This window comes from Galeopterus variegatus, unplaced genomic scaffold, assembly GCF_000696425.1.
Source record: "Galeopterus variegatus unplaced genomic scaffold, G_variegatus-3.0.2 Scaffold514, whole genome shotgun sequence".
NCBI classification, from domain to species: domain Eukaryota; kingdom Metazoa; phylum Chordata; class Mammalia; order Dermoptera; family Cynocephalidae; genus Galeopterus; species Galeopterus variegatus.
Genome location: NW_007726625.1, coordinates 200,753 through 215,956, shown reverse-complemented (window position 1 = coordinate 215,956; position 15,204 = coordinate 200,753). Strand labels below are relative to the sequence as shown.

General features: G+C 37.6%; 1 protein-coding gene across 1 annotated transcript in view; it reads left to right on the top strand.

The window, feature by feature from the left end:
* Positions 1-15,204, top strand: part of DOK5 (docking protein 5) — a 184,123-nt gene that overhangs the window by 77,591 nt on the left and 91,328 nt on the right. The window contains exon 2 of the mRNA XM_008569586.1: positions 4,256-4,363. Coding sequence (XP_008567808.1) covers positions 4,256-4,363 — 108 coding nt within the window. The remainder of the gene's footprint in view (positions 1-4,255; positions 4,364-15,204) is intronic.

Here is a 15,204-nt window from a genome sequence, read left to right as displayed (position 1 = left end):
GGAAAAAAAAAAAAAAAAAAAAAAATAGGACTGGAGAAGAATGTAGATGTCAGTTGTTAAATTAAACCATAATTTTAAGATCTTGGTCAAATATCTCTGTATCTTTCCATCTTTAAAATATTTAATTAAACATTTTATTTTTAGATAATTGTAGATTCACATTGAGTTGTAAGAAATATTATACAAAGATCATATACCCTTTACTGAGTTTCTCTGGTAGTGTATATTTTCAGAACTAGAGTACGACGATCCTAACCAACATGTTGACATTATAAAATACTTTTATATACTGCTTTTAATATATACTGCTGATACTTTTCTAAGAAACAGCCACCTGTTTTTCAGTATGGCTGTACTATTTTACATTTTCACCAGCAATGTATGAGTGATCCACTTTCTCTGTGTCCTTGACAGCATTTGGTAGTGCTATTATTATTATTTTAATTTCAGTCAATTTGATAGGTGTGTAGTGATATCTCATTGTGGTTTTAATTTACATTTCCCTGATGACTACTGATGTTGAACATCATTACATGTGATTCTACACCATCTGTATACACCCTTGGGTGAAATGTCTGTCTGTCTGTTGTCCCTTTTGTAATTGGATTATTTTTTCAACTGTTGAGATTCAAGAGTTCTGTGTATATTCTAGATACTAGTCCTTTGTCAGATATGTGGCTTGCAACTATTTTCTCCCAGTCTCTAGCTTGCCTTTTCATCCTTTTAACAGGGGTTTTCACAGAGCAAAAGTTTTTAACTTTGATGAGGTCCAATTTATTAAGTTTTCTTATATGGATTGTGCTTTTGGCATCAAGTCTAAGAATGCTTTGTCCAGATTATGAGCCCAAACATCATTGTCTCATACTTTTTTCTAAAAGTTTTATGGTTTTATTTTACATTTAAGTCCATTTTGAGTTAACTTTTGAGGTGGGTATTTTAAGTCAAGGTGCGTTTTTTGTTCATTTGTTGTTTTTTATTCCACCTGTGAATGTCCAGTTGCTTCAGCACCATTTGTTGAAAAAGACACTCCTCCTGCCTTGAACTGCTTTCTGCCTGTTGTTATATTCCTTCGTGGAGTCAATAACTGTGCAGATGAAAGCCAACACAATTGATTTTAATTACACTGTTGCGCCTGCGTATTTAGAAATAACATAATTCTTTCATTTAATTTACAGTATTAACTTTTATTACACAAAAGAAACCTAACAAACCAAAATTAAAACTTATTCTCACAACTCAGAAAACATTGTTAACATTTTGAGATTTATATATATATTTTGGTCTTTTCCATGCATTTTTAATAGAGTGGAGATTATGACATACAAAGTTTTAAATTCTGCTCCCTCATAACATATTATGAACGCGTTCCTATGTCATTAGAAATGTCTTCTAAACATTTGAAACTACCTATGTTATCTTATAGATAGATAACATGTGTTATAGATGTAGTATAATTTGCTATGTATATATATATAATGTATACTATCTGTATCACTATATTTCAATATAATGACTACCTATGTTATTTTGTAGATGTTTAATGCATATTATATGTGTACTATCTATCATGTACTATCATATTTGCTATATGCTAATTAACTACTTATGTTATTTTATAGATGAGTAACACATATTACATTACATATTATAGAAGTATTATAATTTACTTTGTCACTCTTTATTGTTGAAGATTTAATAGTGTCTAATTATTATAAATAATACTGCTAACATTTTATTACATGTTCAGTGAGATCAGACACATATCTTACCCTCTGTATTTAGAGCTCAACTTCAGAGTAAGGTGAATTTCATCTTTTTTATCACCTAAAATAAGGCAATTAATGTATGTTCACGTTACTGAGACAGAAGAAGAAATGAAATATATTGAACTTTATAGACAAGTAGTAGTGATCCTGAATTCTTCATTCATCTGCCAAGACCAGTAGAATTGGAAGAGGTGTTTTCAGTTGACTGTTGTTTGAATGACCAAACATTTTATGTTGACTTTGTTTAGTTTCTTCGTACTGGCCCATAGGTTCTTAAGCTTTATGGTACATAGATTTATTTACCAGTTGAATGTACAAAACCACATATATATGGTACTTCAAAGGTGATTTTCGGATCAAGGATAGTCATGGCTGAACAGTACCCACCCATCTGTGCTTGAATATGAAATTCTTCTTTCATTGTTGGTTGCGTTTTGGGCTTTTTCTGTAGAATAGATTCCTGTTCTTTTAAGGTTATTTGTTGTCAAATGAGTTGAGTGGTGCCACTCAGTTCTTTGCCATCGGTGAACACTATTGTTAATTTAAACCCTTATTAAGTTTTAGGCTTAAAAAAAATCCCATTTTATTTTGCTTTTTGTTTTTCATGTGCTAATTAGCTCTTGGCATTTTCTGTCTTTGGCATTATTTATATTTTAGTGTACTAATTTAGTTTATATTGGTTATTCCCATCAAGGTGGTTTTGGTTGCTAGGATGAGATCCCCCTTTATGCTAGCTCAACTAAAAATAAGTTTTGGTGTTCAGTTGCAGAGTCTAGTCTAGGATGACTAGAGTTAGCGATATTGTATTGTATTTCAAAATAACTAGAAGAGAGGATTTTGAATGTTCTCATCACAAAGAAATGATAAATGTTTAAGATGATGGATATGCTAATTACCCTGATTTGATCATTACACAACGTATACATGTATTGAAATTTCATGTTGTACTCAATAAATATGTACAAGTAAAAAATAATAAACTTGTATTTTCTAAAAAAGTTGCAGTGATGTTGACAGTGATAGGCTCCTGGGGATAGCGATACAGATGATTTCCAAGAAACCTGAAGGAAGGGCTGGATCTCAAAATTAGGAACTGAAAGATAACAAAGAACTAAATGTCTTCTTTACCTGGAGTAGAAAAGATCTTTTTCTCTCTAGCAGTTTTACTGCTTAACTACTGTGCATGTTAGTCAACACGACCACCAACCTCAGTTTATTACCTACCAGTATCGATCTTTCAATTCAGTCAGCACCTTTGGCAATAATCATCAGGTCCCTGGGCTGAATTTCCTAAGCAAGAATCAGTTTGGTGTTGATCAGCCAATTATTAGCTAGTTTAGTGTCTGGCCCACCTGTTCACCATCAGTTATGAGGAATATCACATGACACATATGAGCTGTCTCGCTCCAGGACTGGCAATTAGATCTATAGCGTATATCAAGCCCATCCTTTTCAGATTTAATTGCATTTGAAGTTAGAGGTTGGGCCATTGATGGCTATGTAATTGTGATGATTTGGGATTTTATTTCTGGGACTTTTTTGAAATGTGATATTGTTTATAAAATGATATTGTTATAAAATCATGACCAGATTTGCCTTCAAATACCTTTTTTCTTCTCTTTGTTAATTATATCATTACACAGTTTAGTCATTTTTTGTGGCCCTTTACCAATTTCTCCCTCACTCCTCCTTCATCCCGTTCCCCCTGCCTTTTCTCACCTCTAGTGGATAGTTCCATTGTTTCCTTTTGAAAGTTCAAGGACTTATTGTGATTGTTGTATCTTTCTTTCTTCTTTTTTTCTTTCCGAGCTCCCAGTCATGAGTGAAGACATGCCGAATTTTTCTTTCTGGTCTTGGCTTATCTTACTTAACATAAGTTCATTCATGTTGCTGCGAATGGCAGAATTTCATTCCTTCTTATGGCAGAGTGGTATTCCATTGTGTGTATATACCACCTTTTCCTTATCCAGTCATCTGTTGATGGACATTTCAGTTGGTTCCAACTCTTGGCTACTGTAAATAGAGCTGCAATAAACATGGGAGTCCAGGTATCCCTTCGACATGATGATTTCCATTCCTTTGGTATATACATAGCAATTGTGGGATTAGATTGGTCTTGTTTTTGTAATTCTTTGAGGTGTAGCATTAGGTTGTTTATTTGAAATCTTTCTGTTCTTTTGACGTAAGTGTTTATTTCAATAAACTTCCCTCTTAGTACTGCTTTTGCAGTATCCCACAGGTTTTGGTATGATGATGTGTCTTTATATTCTTCATTTTCTTTTGATTCCAGTAATTATTGGAATGACATAATACACCCATTTCGAAAACAATTTTAGTTTTTTAAATTTTACTTTCCCAAAGTAACACCACATTTCTGATTTCTGAATATTTAACAGGTAAAAACATCAAAATGAAAACATCTCAATGCAAATGTCAGTAATAGCCCAGTCAGTGGAGATGCTGAGCTCAGTCTTTGTATTTCCTTCCAGATTTATCAAAGATGCTGGTTAGTATTCAAGAAAGCTTCAAGCAAAGGCCCGAAAAGACTGGAGAAATTTTCTGATGAACGTGCTGCATATTTTAGGTGTTATCATAAGGTAAGTCTCAACTGCAGTAGCTTTCCAGAAATCTATTTACAGGGAGGTAACTTTAATTCACTGAGTCTGAATACCTGTCTAGATTATTTAACAGAGGTACAAATAATACTTTTTCCAAGTACAAAACATTCCTATAATGACATCTCATTGCTAATTGTTTAAAATAACTGACTAATGTGAAGCCAATCTTCTGGGTTTCTAATATTTTTTGTTGTTGTTGTTTTTCAAGCTCTAGTATGGAACTTACCACGTTGTTATATAAATTTTCTATTTGGATAATAGGCATTATCCCAATAGCGAAGCCCCTTGAGGGTAAGGACTAGATTTCATTGTGTCTAGCACATTGCCTGATGTAGAAAAGACACTCATTCCATGCTTGGGGAATTTGGGGAGAAGAGAGAGAGAGGATGGAGCAGAAAACAGGTGATTGGTGGAAGAAGAGGAAATTCCATCCATTTGTTGATTTCTTTACATTTGGTAACTAAATTTAATTTAGACTTGCAGTTTTCTTACTAGAAGTAAGCCTTCCTCATAGAAAAATAGTAATTGTGTTGAAATACATCATTCAAGGGCAGAACATTAAGGTAAATACAAGTTTTACTTACCATTTGGATGCACAATTTACCTAATTCTTTCCCTGTACATGGCTGCTGTGGGTCGAATATGTCCTTCCAAAGTTCATGTATTGGAAACTTGATCTCCATTTTAGCAGTGTTAATAGGGTAGGAAATCTGATTATAGTATTTAAAAGGTGGGGCCTTGGAGAGGTGACTGGATCATGTTAACTGTGCTCTTGTGAACAGATTAATCCGTTTATGAAGTAATAAGTTATCATGCATGTGGTTCTGATGGCTTTGTAAGGAGAGTAAGTGAGAAGGTTAGCTCTCTCACTCAGGCCCTTCTTGCTATGTGATACCCTGAGTTGCTGTAGAGAGTCGCCCCACCAAGAAGAAGACCCTCACCAGATGTGTTCCCTGGAATTTGGCCTTCACAGCCTCCAAACTGTAAGAAATAAGTTTAATTTTTTTTATAGGTTACTCAGTTTCAGATATTCTGTTGTAAGCAACAGAAATGGACTACTATAATGGCAATATATTTTTATGGTTCTTGTTAATGTACATGCTATGTGTTCTTTCTTTTCAGGAAAATGTGTAAAAGCGCATGTGTAATATTCCCCCAAGGCTCTGGTTATTTCCATATTGAGAAAATACTACTCTCTTGTATATGGAGAAACTATGCTTATTTTTATGACAAAACATTTTAATTTTGCTTTTCTGTCTCTAAGATTCTTTAATCCTCATTTGGTGACAATTCACTGGGGCTGGGACTTTTTGCATTTAAAATTGTATGTAAAGCCAGTAGATCCATTAGCACAGTGACTTAGCCAGATGGAGGAAGCGAACATTCTTTCCTATTGTGCAAATTCTTCAAAAGCAGTGATTTAGAACATCTTACAAAGGGTGACAATTCACTGGGGCTGGGACTTTTTGCATTTAAAATTGTATGTAAAGCCAGTAGATCCGTTAGCACAGTGACTTAGCCAGGTGGAGGAAGCGAACATTCTTTCCTATTGTGCAAATTCTTCAAAAGCAGTGATTTAGAACATCTTACAAAGAGACTATGTTGACACCGTGATTGATACAATTAGGAAAAGCAGTAGGGGAAGCTATATTCCTTCTCAAATTAGAGAAATAGAGTATTGTACGCTTTATAGGCATATCTATATATACATAAGGGAAGAAAGAACACAAAACTAGCCTTTGTGGCAAGTAGAGAAGGGAGTCAAGGACAGCATCTTCCGTGTATTTTATTTCCCCACTACCAGTGAACAAGTTCCACCTTCTAGGGCCAGCACCATTCCCAGCCTTCCTTCTCTCCACAGGAGAACTCAGCTATACTCTTTATGTGTCCAGTTATCCTTTACCGTTTATCTTCTGTATGTTAGATACTTCCATTATTTAAATAAGATTTTTTTTTTTTGTCCTCAGAAAGGCGTTATTGAATTGCAAATCTACTACTTAGGAGCAGTGATCCACGAAGCCGGTGATAGCATAACTTTCATCCCTTGCAAATAATCTTGAGCCAAGCTCTTCATTTCTACAACCCTTTAAACTAGTGGTATCCCATCATTTTGGACCAGATAAACTATGTCCCAGTTATCCTATAGGTACCCAGTATTTTACATAATAACAAAATGTCAAACAACTATAGGAATGGCTTGCTTCATATTTGCTTCAGAGGACTTACCTTAAAGGGACCTCAAAATACCCAAGGTGGTGCTTGTTTTATTTAGTGGAGCAAGACTGAGCTTAAGTGGCCAGAAATTGTAGTTGCATATCAGCTCTTCTCTTGAGAACCTCAGCCAGTCTCTAACTTTACAATTGACCGTCACCCTTGTTCTATCTGGTCATTTTGGTATGGCCACAGATGCCCTTGGTCTTTTCTTGCTTTGGTAGAGTTCCAGATATATCCAGAAATACCTGATTTTCCACAACGCCCTATACCTACCTTTCTGAATGTAGAAAAATAAAGAATAGGCTGTGTTTTGCCAACAGAATGCAGTGGATTGAATTATGTTCCCCCCAAACTCCCTGAAGCTTGAATCGTGTCCCCCAAGTTATATGTATTAGAAACTTAGCTCCCACTGTGACTGTTAAGAGGGTGCGAAATCCTATTATGATAATTGAGAGGTGGAGCCTTGAATAGGTGACTGGATTGTAGGACCATGCAGTAGTGAGTAGATTAATAATGGTGGTCAGGGGCATGGTTCTAAAAGAAGAGGAGAGTCTGTCTTTCTTGCTCTCTCTGCTCCCTCTTCTTCCCCATCTTGCAATGTGAGACCCCTGGGTCACTGTCACCACCACCAGATGGACTTTGGACTTCCCAGTCTCAGAAACTGTATGCTATAAATTTCGTTTTCTTTATAATTCACCCATTTTCAAGTATTTTGTTATAAGCAACAGAAACAGACTAATACAAGACCTATACATATCTAAGAAACAGGACAAGTAAAAAATTCATTATAGGAGCTCCTCAGACCTAGTCCATCAGCACTCTAAATACTTCTGATAACCTCGACTGCTATCACTGAGGCCCAAGCCACTGGGCTGCTTAATTCTCCGTTCTCTGGAGTCTATTCAGTACACTTACACCACATCACAATTGTCTTTACCTCAAAACCTTCAGCCGAATCCTTACAATGTCCTACGTGATCACGTGATTGGACTCTCTGCGGCCTTTTCAACCTCCTCTTATAGTTTCCTCAGTCCCACCTTGCTCTTGTCCAGGTGCCCCCGGCTCCTTACTTTCCTTAGAAGATGCCACCCATGCCTACCTTTGTACTTGTTCTTCCTGTTTCCTGGAATGATGTCCCCTCTGCATACCCATGTTCTCACTCCCTTATTTGTTCAGGGCATTACTCAAATTGCTCCTCCAAGTGTGGCCATTTCTTGACCCCCTTATTTAAAATTAAATTCACCTGTTTACCCTCTTCCACATCTCCCTGTGGTTCTACTTGGCACTGTCACTACTTGGTTGTTTCCTATTGTCTTTCTCCCCACCCCAACCTCAAAATAAGTTCCACAAGAACAGGGATTGTTTTTGGTGGGGGCATGGTTCACTATTAGTTAGTATTGAACACATAGTAGGAGCTTTTTAAAGCTTTAGCTGAAAAGTGATGAATATGACCACTAGAGAAAATGGAATTCATGCAGATGTCTATGCGCCATGCTTTTATTTAGCTTACCAAAAGAAATATGTGCCTGAGGCATCTGAAACCAGGAAAAGGAATTTTGATTTGGGGGAAATGGGGTGGGTGGTGATGGGGGTAGAAAAAGCCAGGATTTGGAGGTTTTAGGAGGACAGACTCAAATGTAAAACCAAAGTGAATTGAAAAGTTGTCCCTTGAATGTGAAAGGAGTAAGGGGAGGTTGAGGACAAACTTGTCCTATTTCAGACTTCTACCTGCTGGCTCTGGAATTTAATATGTAAATCTGTAGGGAACATGGTAAGCCACATTCTCTTTCATCTGTAATAATCATTAACCAAAGTTCAAAGCATTAGAATGGAAGAATTATCTACATTAAGCCTCCAAGCCCTTGATGAGTTCTTGTAGCTGATTCATCCTCCACACTCTTTTAGATCTGATACATTTAGTATTAATCTCTTGGGGGCATATAAAGAGCTGGAGGAATTTTGAGATATGCATTTTTTTTAATCTTAAAATTCTGTGCAATTTATGAATCTTGATAATAAAATACTGGGGTTACAAGTAGCACACCATGACCAGATTTCAGAGTTTATTCTAATATAAATAAAGCAATTTCCCAAAGAAAAGAGGAAATGTACATTCTGCTGTTTGATTAATACAGAAATGGTGTGGCATATGTAGACATATTTCTCCTTTAGGAAATCTGTAGCATTTATGAGAGTGCAGTACTTCTTCCATTTCACTTCTAAAGATATTATTAAGAAAAAAATGACAGTTTTGCCTATCTGAATCTTTTGAGAAATTTTAACACAAGAAATTGACTGTAGAATTTTAAAAACTTTGTATCTTTCTCACTGAAAATGTAGCTGAAGATGCTGTCATGCAACAGTTGGGAAATAAATATATGAATAATGCACACACGGAACAACTGAGTTTTCATTTATTTATCTCTTCCACGAAGTGCCCCTCAAGCACCCATAGCTGTCAGAGATGGCTGTGAATTTGATTAACTGTAATTGCCACAATATTAAGACTCCAGTGGCTTTAAATGTAGTTCCTGACCTTGTTAAATGTGAGTTCCCTGTTTTTATACAGGAAATAAAGTTGCTCACACTAATCAGAAGGGGTTGAGAGTTTCCATGCATAGTTTTACTTTCTTGAGATGAATAAAAATCAAGAGGAAATGCAAGTGGAGGGAAGACCACCTGCTGCTTTTGAGACCAGGACTAATGGTGTGGTGGGAAACGCACCGAACTGGATTTGGGAAACCTGGGTTCTCATCCTGGCTTACCACTACATGTATCTGACAAGTTGCTTATTTCTGTGTAGAGGTGACCTCCAAGGCAGGTCCCAGACAGTATTAGCTTTCCCATCACCACATATTGCTGAGCCTGCAGCATTCAGCTCTCCTTGGACCAGAAGGACATTTCCAACACTCCCTGAAATACAGCATTTCCCAAAATGTGTACCAGAGATGGTGGCCAAGGAGACTGTGATTAACAGGGTTGTGTGCCTAAAGAAATTTGGGAACTGCAAGATTTGCATTTCCATCTTTGAGATTCATAATCCACTGTAGTTTCTCACAGACTCTCAGAAGTCCTAAAGTTAGGAAATCTGAGTAACTTCGAGTCAGAATTTTAAAAACAGATTGGGACATGGAACTCATTTTTTTTAAATCACATGTTCCATGGAACAAATAAATTGATTTCTAAAGAACACAGTCTGGGATATGCTGCTTTGGGTGTTACTTTATTTGTTAAACATCCGTTTGGTCCATTATTGTTTCAACAGTGAACAGAGGGATGATTGTTCCTGCTTCACTGAAGTCGTAGGGTTGACCATGTATCAGGTGAGTAAATGTTTGTGAAGGTACTTGAAAAACGAACGACCTCCAACTGCAGGGAACTCTTGCCATTATTACTTTCGTCATTCTGCCAAACCCCTTTAGCCTTCTTTGTTCTGTCATTCTGTCCTTCCTGAGTGACTAGGAATGCCAGACCTTGTTCTTGGTTTCTGCAAGAATAGGATTCTAGGTTTCTGCATAGTGAGGTAATGTCCTNCCTTCCTTCTCTCCACAGGAGAACTCAGCTATACTCTTTATGTGTCCAGTTATCCTTTACCGTTTATCTTCTGTATGTTAGATACTTCCATTATTTAAATAAGATTTTTTTTTTTTTGTCCTCAGAAAGGCGTTATTGAATTGCAAATCTACTACTTAGGAGCAGTGATCCACGAAGCCGGTGATAGCATAACTTTCATCCCTTGCAAATAATCTTGAGCCAAGCTCTTCATTTCTACAACCCTTTAAACTAGTGGTATCCCATCATTTTGGACCAGATAAACTATGTCCCAGTTATCCTATAGGTACCCAGTATTTTACATAATAACAAAATGTCAAACAACTATAGGAATGGCTTGCTTCATATTTGCTTCAGAGGACTTACCTTAAAGGGACCTCAAAATACCCAAGGTGGTGCTTGTTTTATTTAGTGGAGCAAGACTGAGCTTAAGTGGCCAGAAATTGTAGTTGCATATCAGCTCTTCTCTTGAGAACCTCAGCCAGTCTCTAACTTTACAATTGACCGTCACCCTTGTTCTATCTGGTCATTTTGGTATGGCCACAGATGCCCTTGGTCTTTTCTTGCTTTGGTAGAGTTCCAGATATATCCAGAAATACCTGATTTTCCACAACGCCCTATACCTACCTTTCTGAATGTAGAAAAATAAAGAATAGGCTGTGTTTTGCCAACAGAATGCAGTGGATTGAATTATGTTCCCCCCAAACTCCCTGAAGCTTGAATCGTGTCCCCCAAGTTATATGTATTAGAAACTTAGCTCCCACTGTGACTGTTAAGAGGGTGCGAAATCCTATTATGATAATTGAGAGGTGGAGCCTTGAATAGGTGACTGGATTGTAGGACCATGCAGTAGTGAGTAGATTAATAATGGTGGTCAGGGGCATGGTTCTAAAAGAAGAGGAGAGTCTGTCTTTCTTGCTCTCTCTGCTCCCTCTTCTTCCCCATCTTGCAATGTGAGACCCCTGGGTCACTGTCACCACCACCAGATGGACTTTGGACTTCCCAGTCTCAGAAACTGTATGCTATAAATTTCGTTTTCTTTATAATTCACCCATTTTCAAGTATTTTGTTATAAGCAACAGAAACAGACTAATACAAGACCTATACATATCTAAGAAACAGGACAAGTAAAAAATTCATTATAGGAGCTCCTCAGACCTAGTCCATCAGCACTCTAAATACTTCTGATAACCTCGACTGCTATCACTGAGGCCCAAGCCACTGGGCTGCTTAATTCTCCGTTCTCTGGAGTCTATTCAGTACACTTACACCACATCACAATTGTCTTTACCTCAAAACCTTCAGCCGAATCCTTACAATGTCCTACGTGATCACGTGATTGGACTCTCTGCGGCCTTTTCAACCTCCTCTTATAGTTTCCTCAGTCCCACCTTGCTCTTGTCCAGGTGCCCCCGGCTCCTTACTTTCCTTAGAAGATGCCACCCATGCCTACCTTTGTACTTGTTCTTCCTGTTTCCTGGAATGATGTCCCCTCTGCATACCCATGTTCTCACTCCCTTATTTGTTCAGGGCATTACTCAAATTGCTCCTCCAAGTGTGGCCATTTCTTGACCCCCTTATTTAAAATTAAATTCACCTGTTTACCCTCTTCCACATCTCCCTCTGGTTCTACTTGGCACTGTCATTACTTGGTTGTTTCCTATTGTCTTTCTCCCCACCCCAACCTCAAAATAAGTTCCACAAGAACAGGGATTGTTTTTGGTGGGGGCATGGTTCACTATTAGTTAGTATTGAACACATAGTAGGAGCTTTTTAAAGCTTTAGCTGAAAAGTGATGAATATGACCACTAGAGAAAATGGAATTCATGCAGATGTCTATGCGCCATGCTTTTATTTAGCTTACCAAAAGAAATATGTGCCTGAGGCATCTGAAACCAGGAAAAGGAATTTTGATTTGGGGGAAATGGGGTGGGTGGTGATGGGGGTAGAAAAAGCCAGGATTTGGAGGTTTTAGGAGGACAGACTCAAATGTAAAACCAAAGTGAATTGAAAAGTTGTCCCTTGAATGTGAAAGGAGTAAGGGGAGGTTGAGGACAAACTTGCTATTTCAGACTTCTACCTGCTGGCTCTGGAATTTAATATGTAAATCTGTAGGGAACATGGTAAGCCACATTCTCTTTCATCTGTAATAATCATTAACCAAAGTTCAAAGCATTAGAATGGAAGAATTATCTACATTAAGCCTCCAAGCCCTTGATGAGTTCTTGTAGCTGATTCATCCTCCACACTCTTTTAGATCTGATACATTTAGTATTAATCTCTTGGGGGCATATAAAGAGCTGGAGGAATTTTGAGATATGCATTTTTTTTAATCTTAAAATTCTGTGCAATTTATGAATCTTGATAATAAAATACTGGGGTTACAAGTAGCACACCATGAGCAGATTTCAGAGTTTATTCTAATATAAATAAAGCAATTTCCCAAAGAAAAGAGGAAATGTACATTCTGCTGTTTGATTAATACAGAAATGGTGTGGCATATGTAGACATATTTCTCCTTTAGGAAATCTGTAGCATTTATGAGAGTGCAGTACTTCTTCCATTTCACTTCTAAAGATATTATTAAGAAAAAAATGACAGTTTTGCCTATCTGAATCTTTTGAGAAATTTTAACACAAGAAATTGACTGTAGAATTTTAAAAACTTTGTATCTTTCTCACTGAAAATGTAGCTGAAGATGCTGTCATGCAACAGTTGGGAAATAAATATATGAATAATGCACACACGGAACAACTGAGTTTTCATTTATTTATCTCTTCCACGAAGTGCCCCTCAAGCACCCATAGCTGTCAGAGATGGCTGTGAATTTGATTAACTGTAATTGCCACAATATTAAGACTCCAGTGGCTTTAAATGTAGTTCCTGACCTTGTTAAATGTGAGTTCCCTGTTTTTATACAGGAAATAAAGTTGCTCACACTAATCAGAAGGGGTTGAGAGTTTCCATGCATAGTTTTACTTTCTTGAGATGAATAAAAATCAAGAGGAAATGCAAGTGGAGGGAAGACCACCTGCTGCTTTTGAGACCAGGACTAATGGTGTGGTGGGAAACGCACCGAACTGGATTTGGGAAACCTGGGTTCTCATCCTGGCTTACCACTACATGTATCTGACAAGTTGCTTATTTCTGTGTAGAGGTGACCTCCAAGGCAGGTCCCAGACAGTATTAGCTTTCCCATCACCACATATTGCTGAGCCTGCAGCATTCAGCTCTCCTTGGACCAGAAGGACATTTCCAACACTCCCTGAAATACAGCATTTCCCAAAATGTGTACCAGAGATGGTGGCCAAGGAGACTGTGATTAACAGGGTTGTGTGCCTAAAGAAATTTGGGAACTGCAAGATTTGCATTTCCATCTTTGAGATTCATAATCCACTGTAGTTTCTCACAGACTCTCAGAAGTCCTAAAGTTAGGAAATCTGAGTAACTTTGAGTCAGAATTTTAAAAACAGATTGGGACATGGAACTCATTTTTTTTTAAATCACATGTTCCATGGAACAATAATCCACTGTAGTTTCTCACAGACTCTCAGAAGTCCTAAAGTTAGGAAATCTGAGTAACTTCGAGTCAGAATTTTAAAAACAGATTGGGACATGGAACTCATTTTTTTTAAATCACATGTTCCATGGAACAAATAAATTGATTTCTAAAGAACACAGTCTGGGATATGCTGCTTTGGGTGTTACTTTATTTGTTAAACATCCGTTTGGTCCATTATTGTTTCAACAGTGAACAATATGTGTTCACATCCCTATGTGAACAATAGGGATGATTGTTCCTGCTTCACTGAAGTCGTAGGGTTGACCATGTATCAGGTGAGTAAATGTTTGTGAAGGTACTTGAAAAACAAACGACCTCCAACTGCAGGGAACTCTTGCCATTATTACTTTTCTTTGGGTGTTACTTTATTTGTTAAACATCCGTTTGGTCCATTATTGTTTCAACAGTGAACAGAGGGATGATTGTTCCTGCTTCACTGAAGTCGTAGGGTTGACCATGTATCAGGTGAGTAAATGTTTGTGAAGGTACTTGAAAAACGAACGACCTCCAACTGCAGGGAACTCTTGCCATTATTACTTTTGTCATTCTGCCAAACCCCTTTAGCCTTCTTTGTTCTGTCATTCTGTCCTTCCTGAGTGACTAGGAATGCCAGACCTTGTTCTTGGTTTCTGCAAGAATAGGATTCTAGGTTTCTGCATAGTGAGGTAATGTCCTAAAAATGGTTTCTTTGGAATTTCTGCCAACTTCTCTTTGTGTGTGTGTGAGTGTGTGTGTGTTGTGTGTGTGTGTGCATGTGTGCGTGTGCAATAACTTTTTTGTACTACTGACTCGTTCTTTTTTACTCGCTTTCCCCCTCTGCTACAACATTTCCTCTTCTGGTTTGGCTATCTACGATATGTCTTTACAAAATCTTAAAATATGTCATGGCCCCTTCTTTCAATACTCAAATACCCACTTTGGAGTCATCCCTTCCTTGTGTAAGAAACTACCCACCAGACCATGTTCTGGATATTTCCTTCACTGATGCCAAAGGGGATGTGACTCTTTACATCATCATAAATTAAATTATAGTTGATTAATCTGACGCTTTTCCTAAATGGTAAATGCTCCCATACCAGCATTTCTAAGGCATAGGAAGAGTGGATAGGAGAGTTTAATTGTGGTGCAAAAAACCACATTTTTCTGATTTAAGTACTGTTACTAGTTAAGGAGGTACATGTATGCCCCAGCGGGCCAAAGGCTCCTGAAACATGCTCAAAACTGAATTAACTCTGTTTCTTACCTAAGCTTGGGTTTCCTACCCTGGGGGTTCCCTGTCTCATCATATGGCACCAAGGTCCATTCTCTTATTTAAGGCCAAGGCACTGTCCTAGTTCACCCCCTTCCTTATCCCCTCCCATATCCAATCCATCACCAGGTTTTCCTCTGCGTGGATACCCTTTCTTTCCTGGTCCATGTGGCAAACATTTATCAGTCCCTCAAAATCTCTGCTTTGTCTTCACCTCTCCCGTGACTCTTCTAGACCCATTCT